At 34.0% G+C, this 22,597-nt stretch overlaps 1 protein-coding gene across 1 annotated transcript in view; it reads right to left on the reverse strand.

Moving 5' to 3' along the window:
• LOC145259975 (bifunctional purine biosynthesis protein ATIC-like) overlaps positions 1–22,597 on the reverse strand; it is a 75,100-nt gene that overhangs the window by 25,540 nt on the left and 26,963 nt on the right. Inside the window, exons 3-10 of the mRNA XM_080117968.1 lie at positions 18,873–18,949; positions 17,008–17,074; positions 15,578–15,666; positions 11,440–11,518; positions 9,418–9,490; positions 6,868–7,024; positions 4,772–4,897; positions 2,376–2,483 (exon numbers count right to left, since the gene is read on the reverse strand). Coding sequence (XP_079974094.1) covers positions 2,376–2,483; positions 4,772–4,897; positions 6,868–7,024; positions 9,418–9,490; positions 11,440–11,518; positions 15,578–15,666; positions 17,008–17,074; positions 18,873–18,949 — 776 coding nt within the window. The remainder of the gene's footprint in view (positions 1–2,375; positions 2,484–4,771; positions 4,898–6,867; positions 7,025–9,417; positions 9,491–11,439; positions 11,519–15,577; positions 15,667–17,007; positions 17,075–18,872; positions 18,950–22,597) is intronic.

The raw sequence follows: 22,597 nt of genomic DNA on the forward strand, positions 1-22,597 counted from the left end.
AGTAGTCAATGGGACAATATTATAGTAATCAGTAGTAATACAAATTGGATTACTTAAGGGGAACGGCTCATCAAGAACTTGTTTACGTTGGACTTGAAGACAGCCATATTGTAGTAAGCTGGAAAGCAGGCAAACGGAAGACACTTCCACAGTTGTGCAGTTTTAAGAAAGAAATTTTTTTTTTTAATGGAACCTACGTTTAGGTTTAGGCACAGATAAAGAGTGAGGGAAATTATTGATAGTGTTTTCAGCTAGACGTGTTTTTCGTGAATGTTTGGCGAGGGGAGGAGACCATAGATTAGAGCTCAGACGAGCACTTGCCATAAAAATAACGATAAAGCAGAGACAGGCTTGCAACGTCTCTTTTGTGAGAAAGAAGTTGCAGGGAAGAGTAAAGGGCATCCCCTACGAGGCTACAAAGTCTATTTTGAACTCTGTCAAGGCAGGATAGGTTGCTAGAAGCAACTCCTACTCAGATGTGGCAACAATACTCCATCCTTTGCCAGACAAAGGAAGACATATTCAACAAAAGGGACAAATATGGGGTTACAACATTTGGCCAATTAGGGAACACACTTGACCCATCTTTGATCTTGTTGGATGGAAAGTTACAATGAAAATTCTACCACAAACAACAGACCTTGGGTTGTTTTTGGTAACCTTCGTTCTAGCATGTTGTTCCTATTTTGGAAAGGTTGAACGCTGATACAGTCCTGTCTACATCTTAATTATCGATCTTACCCCTGCTGAGTTCCATCACGTCTGTCAACCGTCTCTCTCGGCCGCCCTTTACAGACTAACTACTAACTTTCTAAGGTTTCTCTAAACTCGTTACATCATGTATCTACGTAACCAAAGATCATTGCCTATCCATTACATCGTGTATCCGTAGCAGTATCAGAATTTTTGTAGGAATTTTTGACACCCCTAACACGAAACTGCGAATACAATATAAAAATCTCGTAATTTCTCTGTTAAAAGTGGGTTATTTATTTTCTTTATGGATTATACTTCCAAAATAAGCTATTACAGTTGTTTTAAAAGTAATAGAAATATTTTTTTTTTAAAAACAGTAATGAATTTTCCGAACTCAATATTTTTCAATTTTTAAACTTTAAAAATCTATCAAAATTTTTCTATTGATTCTATTTTTACGATATTTTCAGGGTCAATGTGAAATTTTATGTTCTTTCCAATAAACCGAATATAATATTTTAGACAAACGTTTTTTTTTTTTGTCTTTTTTTTTTTTTTTAATGAAACCTTGGTCTTTGGTCCTTTAATTGAAAAAAAAAATTAGGGCTTGAATTACATTTTTCGAGGAGTTATAAGCTTAGAAAGATGGGGTGGAATTATTCACTATTTTCACAAAATTTCTGACACTGCTAGTGTATCCGTCATGTCATGCATCTATGTAACCAAAGATCATTGCCTGGTCTTTTGTCACGTACGTTTATTTATTAAAACCAAGCATTCCAATCCTATTTTATTAAACATTTTTCGAAACAGTTTATTGTTTTACATATTTCTGGTCTAATTATTTCTGCATTAAATTCCAGTCCTATTTTAAAAGATTCTTCCATAACCAAAACACGTTTGTTATTTCCATAACATTGTAGCTAGTTCAAATGTTGGTCACTCACCTCGCTACACAGGACATCAGACGGAAAAAGTAGGAAGTAAAATTCAGTTCTAAGTGACAGTTTTCTGGAGATTGAAGGTTCAATCCTCAGTGGCTAAGTAGTTAAAAACACAAATTGAAATTTAGGTTTGCCAGGTTCCAATCCAGTTTGTTCCATAGAAATACATCAAACTAACACCTGACCTTGTGTCTCATCTCCTGGATAGAAGGTAAATAAATACTTGAGCTCTATCTGGTCGTGATCGGGGGATCAAGAGTATGCTTATGGATTACATGAAGGGTTTCATTTGAATTTCCGTGCAAATTCTTAAAGTTTGACAAGGTCAAAGATTACATTGGCTGAAACGTTGCGCAAAGACCACAAGATAACAGTAGTTAAAATAATCCTACTAATACAAAAAAAAAAATTAAATTAAATTGTTTAATTTTTTTTTTCTACATAGTAGTCACTACTTATCAAGGCCCAAAGGCCACTCAAGGATAAGGGTTAATGAGTGTACAGTAGTCAATGAGACAATATCGTAGTAATCGTTAGTAGTGGAAATTTGGTAAATTGGATTACTTAAAGCTCATCAAGAATTTGTTTACATTGGACTTGAAGATGACCAAATTGTAGTCAGAAGAGAGTTCCACAGGCATGCAGTTCTAAGAAAGAAACTTTGTTCATGGAATCTACGTTTAAGTTTAAGCACAAAAAATATTTTATTGTTTTTGACTTGAAAACAAAACATACCTCTTGCACGAGCGTATGCAATTGCCAATGGGCTAAGATTATCAATCATGTCATTGACCATGCAAAGCTGGGCCTGCTCTGTGCTAAGTGGCGACCCTACAGCAGCACCTACAAGACAAAAAAAAAAAAAAAAATTGAATAAAATTAATGATTCAGGTTATCTTGCATTCAAAAAATCATCATAGAAAGACGAAAGAGGCAGACACGTATAAATATGGTTAAAAAGAGACATTTCCACATTAGGTTAAGTTAAGCAGAAAATTTCCATTAGAAATAAAAAATTTAAAATCACCATCATCATATTCGGTTTAATGTTCACTTTTATATGCTGGCATATGTTTGCTAGCTTTTAGAGATTGAGAACTTTATCTTTTTTCCTTTCAAATTGATCTTCCTCATTTCCTCCCATGTATTCCTAGGCCTGCCATCTCGATTGTTCTACATTTGTTAACCCAAGAACTCTCATCCATTTTTTCAATGCGATCAAGCCAAACAGAGTTGCAAGTCAGGTTTTTGTGACACAGTAACTCTGAAATGACGCGTATCAGATAAGCTTGAACTGTGAATGAAAGCGGTTAGTTATGCTCCTAGTCCATACAGGTTAGGGAGTTGGGGATATTGCATATGTATACTTGAAAAGAAAAAGATTTGATTAATTTTTCGGTACTGGTACAATTTAATCAAGACATTAAAAAATGAAAATATTGAAAAAAACTTATATTGTACATATCCATTATGGAATGATGTTCTCCGAAAAAAAAAAATTTTCACTTAATTTGATCAAGTAATTTTTTTTTTTTTACAGGAAAAAAAAAAACAAAAAAACAAAAAAAACAAAAGAAAAAAAGGAAACAAAAAACAATTTGTTATGATACTGAGCAAAAGGTAGTCATGTTTCGATTTCTAGGAAGAAAAGTTATTATTTAACATGGCGAGGTGGGTTGGCACGTTAGACTGAGTTATCGCCCCATGGCATGTTCTAAAAAACGTGTTTGTATGCTGTAAAAAAAAAAAAGAAAAAAAAAATACTCGATCAAATTAAGTAAAAAAATTTTTTTTTCGGAGAACTTCATTCCATAACAGGTACATACAATATAATTTTTTTCTCAATATTTTCATTTGTTTTTTTTTAACGTCTTGATTAAACTGTCTAAGCTTAAATTTTTCTCAGTTAATTAATTGTTGGAAGTTTTCATCTTTGTTGTTGTCATCTTTTTTTCCTTGGGACACATGTCATCATTATATCGCTCATCATAACTTCAGTTAGAGTAATAGGAGACGTAGTTTCAGAAATGGAAGTTTATTAAGAGAAAAAGGTTAAAGTTACAAGCCGAATTTCTAATTAATTATGTATGGGGGAACCAGAAATCCAAACCTAAGGTAACTATTAGAGTCAGATACATAAGCAGACAGGCATAAGCACCTATTGAACAGTTATCTCGTCTTTAAGACATTGTTTAAGCAACCAAACCCGTGAAAATCAGGATTTTCAGTATTTATTTCAACAGTGCTCAATACATAAGTAGAGCTAAATAGTAAGTTATGAAAATATATAGCAATTAAGCTACACAGAATCTTCCACATTTCGTCCCCATAGGGAATTGTTAGGACAATATGCATGGTATTTGTATCATGTTTTTTTTATATATACATATACTTTAGCTAATTAACCAATCAAATTCATTTTTATTCGCATCTGCAGGCTAATGTTTTTATTAGCCAATGAAAAAAAGTTTAACTGACTTCTATGTTGTCCTGTTTTAACCTTTTTTGTGTGAGTATGTTGAATAAATAGTTGAGTTTATCTTAACATGTACATGCTTGGAGTACATTTTTTATTATACATGGTTGTCCTAAAGTAAAGCCCCCCCCCCCCCGTGTATACAGTTGTTTGTTATTTCACTTTTACAGTTCAATAGGTTTTGGGAATCCTTAAAGTTTACAATTTCAACTTTCTCACTAAGACACAATCTACATGGGTTGTCTAAATTTCTACATGTACTGGTCTGTGATATTTTCTATTTGACAATTGGTGAGGGCCTGCTTTCTCTGAACTTCAGATTATATATTATATCTATTTTTAGCATTTACTTTACAGTGCTCAAGTAGAGCTAGGTAGTAAGTTTAGAAAATATAACCTAACAAATTTTCAGACAAATTCTGTGTAGCTTAATTGCCTAATATATTTTCAAAACACACACACACACACATACATATATATGAAAGAGAGAGAGAGAGAGAGAGAGAGACAGAGACAGAGAGACAGAGAGACAGAAAGGGAGACAATTATTACTGTCCTATTTGTTAAATTAACTATTCTTAACATGCAGATGACAAAATAAAAGTTTCTGTTCTTTTCTAATTTTGGGTGATGGAAACATTTTTTATAAACTTACCCGCAGGACTGACATGCTTGAATGAAGTTGCAGCTGGCAGACCAAGGGCATTTTTGAGTTCTCGCACCAATTGCCAACCATTGAGAGCATCACACAAGTTGATGAAACCAGGAGAACCGTTCATAACTGAAATAAAAGGCAAGTTATAAATAAACAAATATTTTCTTTTAAATGAACAAAACCTTTAAAAAGATGAACAAAAGACTAAAAAGTAAACAAAAAAAAAAATAGCAATGGGGAAGGGGGTGGGGGTGAGGAAAAAACAGACAAATAAACTCCTTGTAAATAAAAATTCTTATCAGATGTGAAAAATAGCCTGCATAAGTTGTAAAGAGAGGTAGATGATCCCTCCCAACACCTAATTATAGACACGACACTAATAAAAGGTCCCCTCCCCAACAAATAATAACAGTAAAAACTTGTAAAATAAAATTGATTCATTGTAATTTTTGCAGTATTCTCAAGAAAAAAGATTCTTAAAAAAAAAAAATTTTTTTTTTCTGTAAAATCGGTGAATTATTTTAAAATCCCCAAATTACTAAAAACAGAAGAAAAAAATGGAAGCAAATGTTATTTCCATATATTTTGAAGTAAATAAAAACAAACCCTCTTCCCAATATAGAAGTAAAAATTACAATGAATTAATTATCACTTTTGCTTTATGTAGGAAAAAAAAAAAAAGAAGACAATTGAAGATAAAAATTATAGTGATTGAAATATCGTGACTATAAGGTGTTGTGAAAATAACACTTAAGATGAGAACAGTAATCCGAATAATCCTAACTAGCAGAACCTGTGGAAATTCCACGGTAGTTGCAAATTTTTTTTAAACACACGAATAAAAATATAATAAAACAAATAAATTTAAAACAATTTTTTTAGTAAGTTCCTTTTTTACCTTTTAAAGCTAAAAATAATTTTAAAAATTTACATTTTTTTTTCACTCAAAATTCAACAACGCATTTTATTTTCTGAATAATTTTTAATATAAATTATAAATGAACAGTTGTCAATACACTCGCACATTTCTTTTGAATTTTAAAAAGAATCGGGTTTGTATTACTGTACACATAGATTCGAAAAAGTTGTCAAAAAACAAATATATAACAAATAAATGTTATCAAAGGCAAGATAAGTTACTTTTCTGCCAAACTGGATATATTTTTTGTGTTTTTATTCCATATAACATGCTTATTCAGCTCGAAAAACATACAGTGTTTACCAATGTATTGGAAAATTCAAAATGGCGTCTCACACCCTCTTTAACACGGTAAGTTTGGGAAAAGGTGTTATAAATAAAAAACTATACAAAATACTATTAAAAATCCGACGAATATATGTCAACCTATGTCACGGTAACATATATTGAGCGAGTTTTTAACAGTATTTTATACGTGTTTTTTTTATTATTTATAACACCTTTTTCTAAACTTACCGTGTTAAAGAGAGAATCAGACGCCATCTTGAATGTTCCAATACATCGGTAAACACTGTATGGTTTTCGAGCTGAATAAACATGTTACATTGAATAAAAACACGAAAAATATATCCAGTTAGGTAGAAAAGTAACTTATCTTGCCTTTGATGACATTTATTTGTTATATATTTGTTTTTTGACAACTTTTTCGAATCTATGTGTACAGTAATACAAACCCGTGAAACTAAATATTTCTGTGTTTGTTGTTCTTTTTCTCGAATAAAAAAAAAAAAAGTAATTTATTCAACATTATTAAACATTTAAAAATTATTACCAAACAAAAATGTGATTAATTAATTAGCTAAACCCAAAGAATCTATAATAAAAAAGACTTAGTCTCCTCTCAACATGACTTTTTTTTTTAATTATAGAAATAGCCAATTTTAAACCGTAAACAGACATGTTTTTTTTGTTTTTTTTTTAAATTTTTGGAGAGGAAATGGTTTTCATGTTTTTTGACTGATAAAAAGCGACTATAAAGGAAGGTAATTTGTTTCTCATTAATTAATGTTTGCGATGATGTTTTTTTTTTTTGCGACACCAGATGTTTAACAAGTAAATTAATATTTAGATAATAAGAAAAGAAAAAAAAACTTATTTATGTATGGTGCATACTTACCTTTTAAAGGTAAATTGGGTAAGTTTGTGTAGAGCTGGGCCGGTTTCTGGTGGGGATTCATGCCATAGCGCAGAGACAAATGAGACACATTCTGACTGAACTGTTTACGGAAATAGTCTGATATTGCAGCATCGTATTCAGCTGTGTGGTTGAAAGCCTGAGGAAATAGAAAGTTTCATTTGAAGAATACGAGAAGACATGATAGAAATATGACAGACGTTAGTTTATGGAATGACTGCAACGCTTCAGCGATGTTAGACATGTTAGGTCAGAAAAAAGATGTCAATTATAAGGTTGTTTTTCTAATAGCAAATCAAGATTGATTGTTGTTGTTGGCCAGTGAAAACAAACAAAAAAAATTTAAAACACCTTCATGTGCTAGTATTATGTATTAAAATTACATCTATGAATATAAAAGCGAAAATGTTTGTGTGTGTGTGTGTGTGTGTGTGCATTTTTGTGTATGTCCAAGAAAGGATTTTTTTCTGCTTGCTTTTCGCTCGGGTTGCTTCTTAAAACTTTTTATATCACGTCTAAAAGATAATATGTACGAGTTACGAACTGGCGTTGCGTGTGTATTTAATTTGCCCGACTTACAAACCTTAAATATTCAACAGTTTTTGATCGCCGCACGTCGATTCGACTTTTTCGTATAAAGAAAGAAGCGAACAGACTCGCGGTAAATAAAACACTGTCCCGCAGTCCAAGTTGACGTCATTAAGTCGTCAAAAACGCGCACCTGCCGTTAAACATTTTTTTTTTCACACTTTATTATTTTCCAACTGCGTGTCAAGGCTTTGTTTTTTTTTTTTATAAAACAAACACCCGGACAACGATTTTTGCTTTCATTTACCCAAAAACACACACACCTCCAAACACCCGGGCAATGCCGTCTATATATATAAAAGCGAAAATGAGTGCTAGTGTGTCAAGGCTTCGAGTTCGAGCCTACCTTCCTACGGCCAACGGTTTTTTTTTTAAAAACAGGGTTGTTTTGATCTCCCCCTTTTGAGCGCGTGGTACAGTGGAGGAAGAGATGGCTGGTTACTTTTAATGCATCTAAAACCAAACTCCTATCTTTACATCATCAACGCTCTGATCCCCATCTGGTACCAATTGAAATGGATGGCTCTTGTCTTGGGGAGGCTCCATGTTTTGACAAGCTTCTGGGTTTGACCGTTACCCCTGATCTGAAATGGAACACGTACATCAAATCTGTTGCCAGGGACGCTGGGAAAATGGTGGGATCCTTCTACCACTCCAGAAGATATCTCACTACTAATGCAATTCTCTATCTGTATAAAAGCCAAGTACGTCCAAGGATGGAGTACTGCTGCCACATCTGGGCAGGAGCTGCTAAAGGAGCCTATCCTGCCTTGACAGAGTACAAAATAGACTTTGTGGTTTAGTGGGGGATGCCCTTTTGTCTTCCCTGCAACCTCTCTCCCACAGAACAGACGTTGCGAGCCTGTCTTTATTTTATTGTTATTTCCATGGCAAGTGTTCGTCCGTGCTCCAATCTCTGGTCTACCTCGCTAATCTTTCACAAAAAAAAAAAAAAAAAAAAAAAAAAAAAACATCCGTCTAGCTGAAACCACTGTCAATAATTTTCCACATTCTTTATCTGTGTCCAAATCAAAATGTAGATTCCATGAACAAAGCTTCTTTCTTAGAACTGCACACGTGTGGAACTCTCTTCCGTTTACCTGTTTCCCACCTGACTACAATTTGGATGCTTTCAAGTCCAACATAAACAAATTCCTGATAAACCGCCCCCCCCCTTAAGTGAGACACTATCAAATTTCCAATACTAACGATTACTACGATATTATCCCATTGATTACTGTACACGCAATAACCCTTATCCCTGAGTGGCTTCTGGGCCTTGATAAGTGGCGACTACCATGTAAAAAAAAAAAAAAAAAATCAGTTTTGATCAATGTGGGGGACACCCTTCATATCAGACAATTGTTATTCATTTCAGAGTTTCTTCTTTTTCGTGGGGAAACAGATATGACAGAAACTGGCCTACAGCCAGAAGATTAGTGTGTGATTCTTAACTTAACTAGATGTTCATTCTGCCTCTGCGTGAACTCGTTCACTTAACTATTTATTTCTACAAGTCAACTTTTTGATTGTCATTGCTAAATTTGAACGCTTTTCACTTCCTGCCGTATCATAGCTTAGTGGTAAGATGTCAGGTTTTCTTTCACTTTCTTTTCGCCTTCGCGTCACAGGTTCGAGCCTGCATGCCTACTACGACCACTTTTTTTCGGCTCAGCAAACATCTAGCTGCACAGACCCTTCATTATACTTAGGATTCCCCTATGAAGCTGACCCCTAATCACAATATTTCCTTACGTCTCAGTGGTAATAGGTTTTGTTGAGAAGGGGTGGGGGTGGGGGGTTAAAGAAAAAAAAAAAAAATGAATATTCAAGAGTATATGATATCCTATTCTACTTTTTATCGAGAAATAAAAATTGTTTTTTTTAAATTATTTTAATTCCTTTTTTATTTTTATTTTAGCAATTACTAAAAATAATACAAACTTTTACAGCCAGAAGTTTCCTTGTTTCTTCTGTTGTGTTTTTAGTTGGCGAATTTTTCATTTCTTCAATTATCCTGAAAAGATGAAAAAAAAAATTTGAAGATTACCAAAAATTTTTTTTTTTTTTTTAAATCAGTGCTTATTTAGAATTATACTTAATTAAAAAAACAAAACTACAGACAAGCCTTTATAATGTGTGTACCCTTCATGAAACAAGGAAGTCATATTCCCACATAAATTGATCAAGTAGTTTATTTTTTTTTAATAAAGAAAACCACATTTTACGATTTTTAGCGATTAATAATTTTTGGCAGTCATTATTTATAAATAAAGGGAAACAACTGAATTTGAACTATAGAGATCAAAATAAGCTTTGGAATAGACATAATTTAATCTTAAAATCAGAAAAAAAAAGTCCTAAAAATGGATTTTTATATATAAAAAAAATACTTGATCATTTATATGATTTTTGGATTATGACATCTTCATTCTGTGGCGAGTATGTACATCATAAAGATTTTTCTCAACTTGTGTTTTTATTAAGTGTAATTCTAAATAAGTACCAAAATTCAAATGTGAGGAAAAAAAAAGGAACTTGTGCAGTTTACAAACCATCCTATTTTTAGATAGAATTTTCAAGTTAAATTCAATTCTTACAGTATCTTGTTAACTGAAAGTTTAAAATAGTTGATAAACCATCTCCCGCATGTTAAGAAGGGCTTTCTAAATAACGTTATTATTTCAGTTTGATTTGTAAACTGCACGAGTATGAAAAAAATTTTTAATGAAGAAATGAGAAATGGGAAGGGAATTATTAACATGATTATCAAGTAGAGACCAAGGTAGTGTAACATAACCTCAAAAAGTTGTTTGAAATATGTCCGCAAAGTCTGGACATCTAGTATTATCAAACATCAGCCTTGCAACTTCTCATTGGTTATGAAAATAGTAAAGTATTGACAATGGGGGGGGGAGGGCTGGTTTCGCTCATCTTTCGGCCTTGTTGGAAAACACAATAAAGATGTGACACAAGAAATCACTTGGTATTTATTTAACCTATGTGTCCAGACTTTACGGACACCCTGTACAGTGGAAGAATTTTCATTACAAACACCGTACATGTATATGCAGCAGCGCTAGATATTACCTGTAGCAGCAGTTGTAGCACATAATATCTTCTCTCCAACATCTGAGTACTTCTACAGTGTCCCTACAGTCTGACAAGAAGTATTTACGCCATGGGGGCACCAGTGCAGAGAGTTCTTCAGAACACATTTTACTAAAGTACTTGTAAAACAAGTACATATATATTTATTAGTGATGAGACGATTTCAATATTTTTCCCCAATACTTATAAAATTATTGATCTGATTCCGATTCTTTATAAATCAATATACGACATAATCATATTGACACACCGGTTCCCATTGAATCACTGAAGTTAAGTAACGTTGAACCTGGTCAGTACTAAATGGGTTAACATTTGGGACTTCCAGGTGCTGTATGTGCTCCCCACTTATCTTGGCATTGTTTCCAGTCGTCCTGGACTTCTCTTTGCCACTGGACTCAAACAGTGCCGATTCAGGAGAGGGGTGGTTGGAAATTGCGCAACCTTTGCCTCACAATTACATATGCAGCTTCCCTAACAAGGGGTATCTTTTGTTTTTTGAGACTGAACAGAGGCATTGACCATCGATAAATTTATTTTTCCTCCTGATTACAAGAAAAACACATCTAAAATGTGCAGATATTTGGTCAAATGTAAAAAAATACACTTGTGGGGGATAATCCATAGATTTTAGTTTTATTGGTTGTTTAAAATCAATAAATATTTATTATTTTAACATTACTACTAGTGGAAGACTTTGTTTTAAACAAAATTAAATTAAAAAAAGGCAAGTAAAAGAACCGTTTTTGGCATACCTCAAAAAATTCTAATTTTTCTGAATCCCGATTAATTATCCCAACACTAAACAAAAAAAAAAAACAATCATGCCAACAAAGCAACAGAATTAAAGCTCACTTGTTATAGTCAGCAGGATCGCAGACAACAGTTACACGGGCAAAATTTTTCGCTGCCGCCCGAAGAAGTGTCACACCACCTGAAAAAAATTTTTTAAATGTATTTTAGCAATATTTTTCACTGGAGTTTTTTTTTTTTTTAAATTACATTTTCACACCAAACAAGACAATGCTACTTTGATGTACTATCGGGGACATAAGTTGCAGGGTTACTATGTAGGAAGTTGGGCATCAAGATGTCTGTTCACATTACACTTGAACTCCTGCATGCCAGTATAGTTGGGGAAGCAGAAACGCTGAAAGGAATTCCAAAGTCTGGCAATTCTGGAGAAGAAACTATTGGAGTAGAAGGTAATCTTATATCTAGGGATCTCTACTGTGTAGGGGTGGGACTTTGCTGTTTGTTGGGTGGATTTTCGTCAAGGGGGTACAAAGGACTAGAAGTTCGTCAGAGCATCCACCATTAAAATACATGTAAAACAGGCAGAGGGATGCAACATTTCGCTGATGGGACAGACGTTGAAGCTTAGATAACAGTTCAAGACCTATTAGGTTGGCGAGTCTCTTTTGAGTTGTGCAAAAAAAAATTTTTTTTTTAAATTTGATTGATAGTTATAAAAACTTTCTTTTTTTATTAAAAATAAAAAAACAAAAAACATTTTTTATAACTGCCAATCAATTTTTTTTTTTTTTACATATTTTTTTTTGCATGACTCCAAGAAAAATATTGCTAGAATTATCAATCCCATTTCAGAAATAATTATTTTTTTTTTTAAATGAAAAATTTCTTTCTGAATTTCTGAGATGAGGATTGATAATTAATTCTAGCAATATTTTTCTAAGCAAAAAAAAAAAAAAATTAATTGGTAGTAATAAAATTTTTTTCTTTTTTTAATTTAAAAAAATAAACAAAGAAAAAATGTTTCTGAATTTCTTGGATGGGGGGGATTGATAACTTGTATTATTTGGATTATTCAAACTATTATTACTAAGTTTACATCGACAAAATGTTGTGAGGTTATCTCCAAATATTTTCAGATGTATCTTGTCCAACTCTGAAACAAATCTGCATTTATTTCATCCGTGGTGGTAGCATGTCCTTGTCCCATCAGCCAAAATCGGGTAACAGTTATAAGTAATTTGCATTTGTATTATGAGCATCATCCACACTTCAACGCCAGAAGAATACAATTGCCAATAACTTATGACTTCTACCATTCTTCTCCATTTGGAATTCCATGCCAATTCTCAAGTTCAAGAAAAAGATTCCCAGAGTTCGACAAGGATACACCTGAAGATGATCAGAGGTTACATCAATTGAAACTAGTGATGGGACGATTGCAATATTTTCCCCCGATTCTGTACAAAATTCCTGATTACAATTCCGATTCTTCATAAATCTCTAATTATTTAACTATAAGATTGTTATTTCTCCCGATTTTCATAAAAAAACATGTTAAATATGCAGATATTTTCCTAAATGTCAAAATACACTTGTGGAGGATGGTCTATTGATTTTAGCTTTACTGGTAATTTAAAATCAAAAAATATGGAAGATTTTGCTTTAATAATAAAAAAAAAGAAGACAATTAAAAGAATCGTTCTGGCATCGGAAAATAGGCATCAATTTTTTCCGATTCTGATACTTCAAATCTCCCGATTTTTCCGATTCCTGATTCCGATTAATCGTCCCAACATTAATTGAAACGTGAAAATGACACTCAAGATGAGGACAGTAGTCCGAATAACACGAATAATCAATCATCTCAAAAATTCAGAAAAAACAAAGAGACTGAAAACTGGTATATTTGTTTAATTACCAATTCGATGATGCAATTTAGTAATTAGTCGCCTTAATAAACGGGTGCTCGTGATCAAACGAAACCCTTTATTTAATCCAGTGGTAGCATGCTCTTGTTCCATCAGCCATGACTGGGTACGAATTATATTACACAACTAGTGAGGTCAGATATTGGACAATGTAACTTAAGGAATGTGTTCGTTTTGTCTGGAATGTGTTGGATGCATGTGACATGTAAAATTCATGTGAGAAAACATTCACATGGCTGGAGCACGTCTCTGACATCACAAAGAAAGGATATTTCCAATATATTCAGTGAATCAGAGTAGAGTTGGGGCAGAGTCAAGTTCGGAGTCAGAGAGGAGAGTTAACTGAAGCTCTTTTGGAAGCGACCAGAAAGGGAAACAAGAAAATGGAGAAATCTAAAGGCAATTGAATTCTTGATCATCAATCATCATGCATTTGTAAACCTTTGTCTTCATCGTTATTTCATCTTCTGAAAGGTAATGTGTTTTTTTGAGATCATCTTTGTAAACAAACTTTGTATGAAGCACCCTTCCAAAGTTAACCGAATCCCCCTCCTCAAAAGTGTGATACGAAACACTCTCTTTCAATGATGAATTCGCATCTCCTATATGTTATGAATATGAACTGTGTGCAATCTAATATAATCGTCTCATTCTTGTCCTCACTACACAACACTCGGAAATAATAAACTCTGGCCATGGAAATTAAGCCTTACATACATTTTTTTTTTTTTTTTACAAAGAAATCACCACTTATCAAAGTCCGGAGGCCACTCGAGGATAAGAGTGTACAGTGGTCAAAAGGACAATATCATAGTAATCGTTAGAAGTGCAAATTTTGTAAATTGGATTACTTAAGGGGAACGGATCAGCAAGAACTTGTTTACATTGGACTTGAAGACAACCATATTGTAGTCAGCTGGAAAACGGAAGAGAGTTCCACAGGTGTGCAGTTCTTAGAAAGAAGCTTTGTTCATGGAATTTATGTTTAGGTTTAGGCACAGATAAAGAGTGGGGGAAATTATTGATAGTGTTTACAACCAAACAAGTGTTTCTCGTGAATGTTTAGAGAGGGGGGACCATAGATTGGAGCTCAGATGAGCAGTTGCCATGAAAATAACGATAAAACAGAGAGGGGCTCACAACGTCTTTTGTGAGAAAGAGGTTGCAGGGAAGAGAAAAGGGCATCCCCACTAGGTTACAAAGTTTATTCTGAACTCTGTCAAGGCAGGAGAAGGTCTTCCTAGCAGCTCTTGCCCAGATGTGACAGCAGTACTCCATCCATGGATGTACCTGGCTCTTATATAGGAAGAGAATTGCATCAGCAAGTAGATATCTACTAGATTGATAGAAGGATCCCATCATTTTTCCAGCGACCTTGGCAATGGATTTGATGTACATATTCCATTTTAGATCAGGAGTAAAGGTCAAACCCAGAAGCTTGTCAAAACATGAAGCCTCCCCAAGACTAGAGCCATATATATATATATATGGAAATGTATAAAAAAGAATACGAAAAGTATAAAAGCTTATAACTTTTCTTTATTCGTTTTCAATTGGTGACGTGCAGGAATACAAAATAATGTTATGAAAAAAAATTAAAAAACTTTTTTTTCAAGTACATAATTTTCAACTGATCCTTCAGTCTTCATCGGTGTAGTGTGTATATATAATGTTGCAATATTTTGGACATATAATGGGGTATGATCCCACACAGTCGGACGATTCTATTTATAAACGATGCTGCTAGGAACTGACGAATCAAATTAATTCACGTTCTGCTACCAACCGCTCCATAAATATTAAACCTTTTCGGTAGCAATTTCACATGTATTTTCCGTCTCGACACGGTAAGAATATTTTGCTCTGTGGAACTGTCTACTGCAAACCAGCCACCTCTCAAAACTTGTTTAGAACAACGAACCATCGGAAACTGTTGTCTACTGCAAACCAGTCACCTCTCAAAACTTGTTTAGAACAACGAACCATCTGAAACTAAACATGGCTTACACTTCTAGATATAAGACAAGAGCCATTCACTTCAATTGATGCCAGACGGGGATCAGAACGTTGATGCACAAATAGAAGCTTGGTTTTAGATGCATTGAAAGTAACCAGCCACTTTTTTCCCCATTGTACCACATGCTCAAAATCAGATACAAACCCCTAATAATTTGCGCTGAAGGATGTTGTATCTAGCAATCTAAAGTTTAGATTGTTAAATTTAAATAAAGATTGCTAGTCTTTAGAATCTAAAGACTAATTAAATATGCTCTAAAAAGTCAAAAAGAAAAATTAAAAAAACTACGAACCAATATCAATTTTCTCCACTGCCTCATCAGGCGTCACATCGGGGGAAGCCACGGTTTTCACAAATGGATAAAGGTTGCAGACAACGACTCTTCAAAGAAAAACAAATAAGAAACATTATTCATTTATTATAAAATCCAAATTTATAAAACTCACTATGTCACCATTTTTAAAAATGCATCTCCTTCGAGATGCAAGGTAGCAGAGCGACGCGAGGAGTGTCAAATGATTGCATTTTTTGTGGAGTATTCTTTTCTGGGATGTTTTAATCAGTAAAAATAGCTGCTAAGGAGTCAAAATTGAAAAAAATTGGATCTTGGCAGGCATAAGTCAACTAAACGTGAAATTTGTATGCATGCGCAAATGCACATTTGTACGTTAAAGTCGATTAACTTTTAACTATTTCTTATCCATCTAATGATAGCTCAAATGGTAACAACTAAGGCTGGAACACTATATGTTTTGGTTTTGATTCTAGCTGATGGTACCCAAGTCATACATGTATACATTATTTTTAAAATTACTACTGAAATGATGGGGGTGAAAAAAAAAAAAAAAAAAAAAGAAAATAATTCAGCATTGTAAACTAAAAACCAATGCAAACCACCACAATGAGTAGATATTTTCTCTCCCACTTTTGTTTTCTTGCCATTTCAAAAATGGTTGCAATATGTCAATTCCGTTTCAACAAGAACACATTTCTTGTTCTTTCGTTGACATAATTTGGCTCTATTTTAGAGTCTCTTTCCATCACACATTGCATATCGTTCAACAACTTGGCGTCTTAAGATTTCAAGCATGAACAATATATATATATATATATATATATATGAGAATAATGGAAATAATATTCCGATGAGAAAGATGAAAAAGGTACAAACCAAGTTATGTCTCCATCAAAGTTTCATCTTTATTTTTGGAAAAAGTCTTACAATAAAAGACGAAACGTTGATGGTTTGTTCCTTTTTCATGCCTCCCTTGTTACACACACAGAGTCATCTTAAGGTTTGGAATCAAATCGAGCGCCAGCTAAGACTGCCTATGCTCACACACGATACCCGTCGCCTCACAAATTCTTTTGGCGACTGGCAAGAGACCTGTCCTCTCAGTACCTTTGCTACACCGGCCGATGGACAATTCATTGTCCTTAAATTATCAACTGTTGCATCTGTGTCCTCATACTGTATAATCACCCAATTTTTTTTTATTTGTTTATGTTTTGCCTTTTTAACCAAAAATATTTATTTTATTCTTTTTATAGAATTCTTTTTCCATCATTCAGAAAAAAAAAAAAAAATAATGAAAGCGGTATATATCTCAAATGTGTATATGAATACCCTGTTCTTTTCTGAAATGATATGAAAGCAAGATTATAATACTGTGAGACACATACAACCACTGTTTAAATACTCTAGATAATATTAATACTCACCGAATTAGGCGATAATCAAGGTCTTCCACTTCCTTGATGTCCACATCAGTTGGTTTAGCAAGGATTCCTGAAAAGAAACAAGTATTACTATTAATATATATATATATATATATATATATATATATATATATAAAAATGGTGGAAAAAGACAAAAGTAATTTACACTCAGTATTATAATGTGAACCAAGTGTACATTCTGCATTAATAATAGCAGCTCACTTTTGTTTTTTTTTCCACTGTACTTTAATGGCACAAAACACACATCTGAAATATGCTGTGTTTATCAAATAAATGACAAATTCTTTTTGTCTATAAAAACAAACTTTATTTGAAAACCAAAGTGTAGCAGCAACAGACAGAGAAAGAGAGCGAGAGAGAGAGAGAGAGACACACACACAGAGATAGGGAGGGGGACAACAGACCGATTCATAGCGTGAATCTCCGACTAACCCAGAAACATCTATTTTAACTTTGTTCGGCATTTGATATCTCATCTACGTTACAGGTCACAATCTGGGTGGCTTTCTCCTGTTTGTTTGTTTTTTTCAGGAATCTGGCATCATCCGGGAGTTTTGTTACTTCAATTCTCATCCTTGTTTGTTGCAGCATATAGCTGGTACCATTATTTAACACAGGAACCTACGAGTCGATCCCATATCTTTTGTTTTATTATCATTGTCACATGTATGGCACCATGGTCTCAAACGAAGGTTAAGCATGACAATATACATATAAAAATGGTGGAGAGAATGAGGTCATATTCCAAAATTCATGAATTGATCAAGTAGTTTTATTTTTAACTAAAAAAAATCACATTTTATGAGTAGGCAAAAAGAAACTGTCTTGTGCAGCCATCTTAAAGAAAACCAAGGACAGATAAGTTCACAATAATTCTAACTTGTAAGATCGGCCCTGTAATGCAAATGGTTTCCCTATTAATCACTTTAAGTATATTAAAAAATTGTATAGTTGTCTTTTTAATTAGGTTGAATTCTAAATAAGAACCAAAAATTTAAATTTGCCATCATCAAATATGATGGTGCAGACCAACTGTATATGCTGCACTCTCAATTAGCAAGGACACGAGCATATCCGACGTTGCTCTAACATTCAATGACTTGGTCTCACAGCAGCATCAAAATTACTTAACACTTTCATAGCTGACAGAACGAGAACAATCTTCCCTCATAAATTAAATAAAGGCTTTAACAAGATGCCCATGAAGGTCAGAGGTTACATGAGCCAAAACACAATGAAAATAACATCGGAGATGAGAACGGCAATCTGAATAATTTATATATTACTAGCAAAGTCCCGACCTTAACATTTGACCTTAACCTTGAAAAATAGTGTGCACCATCCCTAGGTCAGAGACCATCATCATGTCAGGATCAATTCAGTGGTGTGGGCTGTAGGAGAGTATATATATACATATCCTATGACCTTGACTTTTGGCCTTGAAAAATTGTGCAACATCTCTAGGTGGGGGAAAAATCATCATGCCAGGTTTGGTCATGATCAATCCAATGGGGTGCGCTGTAGGAGAGTTGTACGTACACACACACACTATCACTTCATATATACATATATATATTAAAGTCATAGTGCTTTTGAAATGTGATTGGTTGAGAAAAAAGGAATAGGCAGAGCACACATTACTAAGGCAGTAATTTTTATGTCATATCTGACGTCACTCGAACATGATTTTGTTTCACAATAACATCGATATTACTTAACATTTTTATCCAGTCATGGCTGACAGAATGAGAACAATCTATAATGTAAATTAAAAAAATGTCTTTTGCGCTTTTTTTATTTTTTTTGCATAAATTAAAAAAAAAAAAAAAAATTAATTGTTAACTTACCACCATGGATAGCTGGATGGAGAGTCTTAACGCGACCACCCAACATTTCTGGACAACGAGTGATGTTGGACACTTCCCTAAAGAGGAAAGGAAAAAAAAAAAATTAAATTTAAATCAAGATTGCAGCTTTGTGTAACGTAGCCGTTACTTTTTAACTGTGTCATTACATCTTGAACCAACATGCTGTCCGACACCACTGCAAAATAGCAAACAAATAAAAAATAAATAAATAATCCCTCTTGACTTTTTTTTCTGTGTAAACAAAAGGCATTTATTATCGTTACTTTTTCAAACAATGCCTGCTTCTTGTTTTTTTCTAACGGTTCATTTCGTCTGCAACTAACATTAACAAAACCCTGCAGACTCAACACCAACGTAAAAGTTTCTCGCCGCCACCACCACCACAGGACCACACGTCCATCTCACCTGATTTGCATTTTTCTTTCTGCTCCTCGCCACAGGTTGCAATTTTTCTCTCGATGCACACGAAGTCAAAAAAAAAAAAAAAAAAAAAAAAAAAAAGTCCGATCGCTTCCTTTGCTCGAGCAGGTGCTGCATTTTTTGTTGCTTTTCTTGCAATGTTAATTTGCATGCGTGCTTAAACGGCTGATGCTGCTAATATTTTCTCACACGCACCCACATGCACTCTGTTACAGGAAGTCTAAGTCTTACGACTGTTCGGAGTCAAAAAAAAATAAAAAATAAAAAAGCAATTCTTTTTAAAATCCGACCAATTTCTACTGAATTTGGAACTAATTTTTTTTTTTTTTTTTTTTTTTTTACAAGGTAGTCACCACTTATCAAAGCCCGGAAGCCACTCGGGGATAAGGGTTATTGCGTGTACAGTACGTTAGTATTGGAGATTTGATAAAGTGTCTTACTTAAGGGGGAAGTTCATCAGGAATTTGTTTACATTGGACTTTAAGACATCCAAATTGTAGTCAGGTGGGAAACAGGCAACCGGAACAGAATTCCACAGGCGTGCACTTCTAAGAAAGAAGCTTTGTTCATGGAATCTACGTTTTGATTTTGGCACAGATAAGGAGAGGGGAAAATTTTTGACAGTGGTTTGTTTCAGCTAGACGGGTGTTTATCGTGAAAAATTGGCGAGGGGGGACCAGAGATTGGAGCTCAGACGAGCACTTGTCATTAAAATAAGACAATTTTTTGAATCTGAAGAGTCCGTATCTGACTTTATAACTTCCAACTCTGCAACCTTTTTCGTATTATTATTTGAATTCTTTGGACTATTGTTCTCATCTGGAGCGTCCACAGTAGGTAAAGTACTTGGGTAAAATTCAGTTGCAAAACGGATATTTCTGGAGATTGAAGGTTCAATCCTCGGTGCGGGTGACCCAAAAATACAATTGCAAATTACTTAGAACTTCTACAGTCATGACTAATGGCATGATAGCATGCGACTCTCATGGACTAAATAAAGTGTATCGTTCGAAATTCCATGCAGATTCTGAAGTTTGACAAAGATTTGAGTTCGACAAGGTACACCTGAAGAGGGTCGGATGTTATATCAGTTAAAACAAATAACATTCAATATGAGAACTGTAGCCCAAAGAATCCAAATAGTATGAATAATCCTCATCCCAAAATTCAGATTTGCAAACTTGGTTTAAATCCGTCAGTATACGGATTGAGGAGATTTAAATGTTCAAGCACGTCTGATTGAACAAGATCAAGTTTTTCCTTTTTTCGATTTATTATAACTAATATAAAAAAAAAAAATAGAACTAACTATAAATACAGTAAGCCTCAATAAAGAAACAACAACTACTGAGCGCCATTATATACAACATGCCAGCCGAAATAAAAAAGATTGCTCGGCGAATTGAAAAAATATCCAACAAAATCGGAAGAAAGAAGAACTCAGTCGTGTTCAATCAGACATGCTTGAATAATGACTTGCTGCCAACATATACAAATATATATATATATATATATATGCGCGGTACTTTAAGTTTCCAGACTTTTTGTACAGGCATTTAAAATTGTCATAGACACTTGAAAATTCAGTATGTTATTGCTATACATCTTATGAGATGACTGACTAATTCTTATGATTTCAAGTTCAAATGAACAGCTACAGCAGCAACTGGAATACATCCTATTAAAGCCGGATTGTCACAGCTGGTGAATCTCAAAAATGCAATCAGGACGTGAGGACATTTTAGAATAAATTCTGTTTTAAACTTAGAAAAATGCCACAGAAATGTATGGATTCGTTCAGATTGCTTTTGGACCATCTTGCATGAATAGAGCATCAGTTTTTGAGTAGCAAAAGAGAGTCAAAGAAAAGCAGGATGTCTGTGAGGGATGATGAGAGGTGTGGAAGCAGTAAGAAAGTCAAAACACCTGAGTTGATTGACCAAATAAAGAATTTCATGGTTAAGGACAGTTTGATGTCAGTGTGGGAACTGTATACACAATTATTCATGAGGAACTGAAGATGTGGAAGATCTACGCAAATGCACCAATTCGCAACTCTATCCTTGCCACAGACTATTTGACCAAGATGGGCATCAAGACAGCTCCTCATCCTCCTTGTAGTCCAGACCTTGCTCCCTGTGACTTTAGAGGCTGTCATTAGAAGACAATTGAGGAGATGAAAGAGGCCGTGATGAGGGTCATTGACACGCTTACATAAGAGAACTTTCATGGGGCCCTTCAAAAGTTGTTGGAACGGTACAACAAGTGCATTGCAGCCAGAAGAGATTACTTCAAAGGGGACTAGAGTTTCATGTGTGTACTATGAATAAAAGTGCAGATACAAAAAATGTCTGGAAACTTATTGAAGGCACCTCGTACATATTTGTATTACGGTAAATTTTTATACAAATTTATTTACATATTAATTCATTTTTATTTCGGACTATTATTCTCATCTTTATTAGTTGTTGTTTTTGATCTTTTATTGGTTTTGTTTATTCACAACGTTTCGGCCAACTATTCCTCTGGCCTTCGTCAGGTGGTAACTGCGACGGATAGGAACTTCGAATCTCCTAACTGCATTCTCAGCCATCACTGCCATCCGTAGTTGTCGTCTCACCACATTTTGGCCAATTAACCTCTGGCACGCTTTGGGTGGGATTGAAACCACTATCTTCAGACAGTGTTCATCTGGAACTGTAGAGATTCAATGTCTCTATCAACTGCGCTACGGGCCCCGAAAATGAGAATAATAGTCCAAAATAAAAATTAATATATAATGCTCATCTCAAAAATGAATTTCAATTAAGGAATAATATATATATAAATTTATTTACCATTTAAATAATGGAAAGAAAAATGATTATGAACCCGAGCGATAGTGTGTATGTATGTTTGTGTGTGCATGCTCTTATTTCTTAACTTAAAATTTTTTCATTGAATTTTTTTTTTTACTGTTGGAATGCAGCCTCATTCTCATTTTCTGGTTGTTTGTTGCATCGACAAAAGTCTGTTAAATTTAAAAACAATTAAAAAAACAAATATGGCAGGAGTCGCTAGTGGGAGGGTACAGTCACAAGCCCCCTTCTCTTTCTTTCTGTAGTGTCGTTAACATATCTTCCTTCCTAGTTAGTTTTATTTAAATGATCTCCCACTGAAAATTGGCAAATATTTTAGCAAAGATTTAATAATTTATACTTAAAAAAAAAAACAAAAAACAAAAAAAACAAGTCACAGTTTTTACTGTTTACTATTGCATTGCATATATTATTGAAAAAATAGGA

This window comes from Euprymna scolopes, chromosome 35 (assembly GCF_053919585.1).
Source record: "Euprymna scolopes isolate OS-2025 chromosome 35, ASM5391958v1, whole genome shotgun sequence".
Classification (NCBI taxonomy): Eukaryota; Metazoa; Mollusca; class Cephalopoda; order Sepiida; family Sepiolidae; genus Euprymna; species Euprymna scolopes.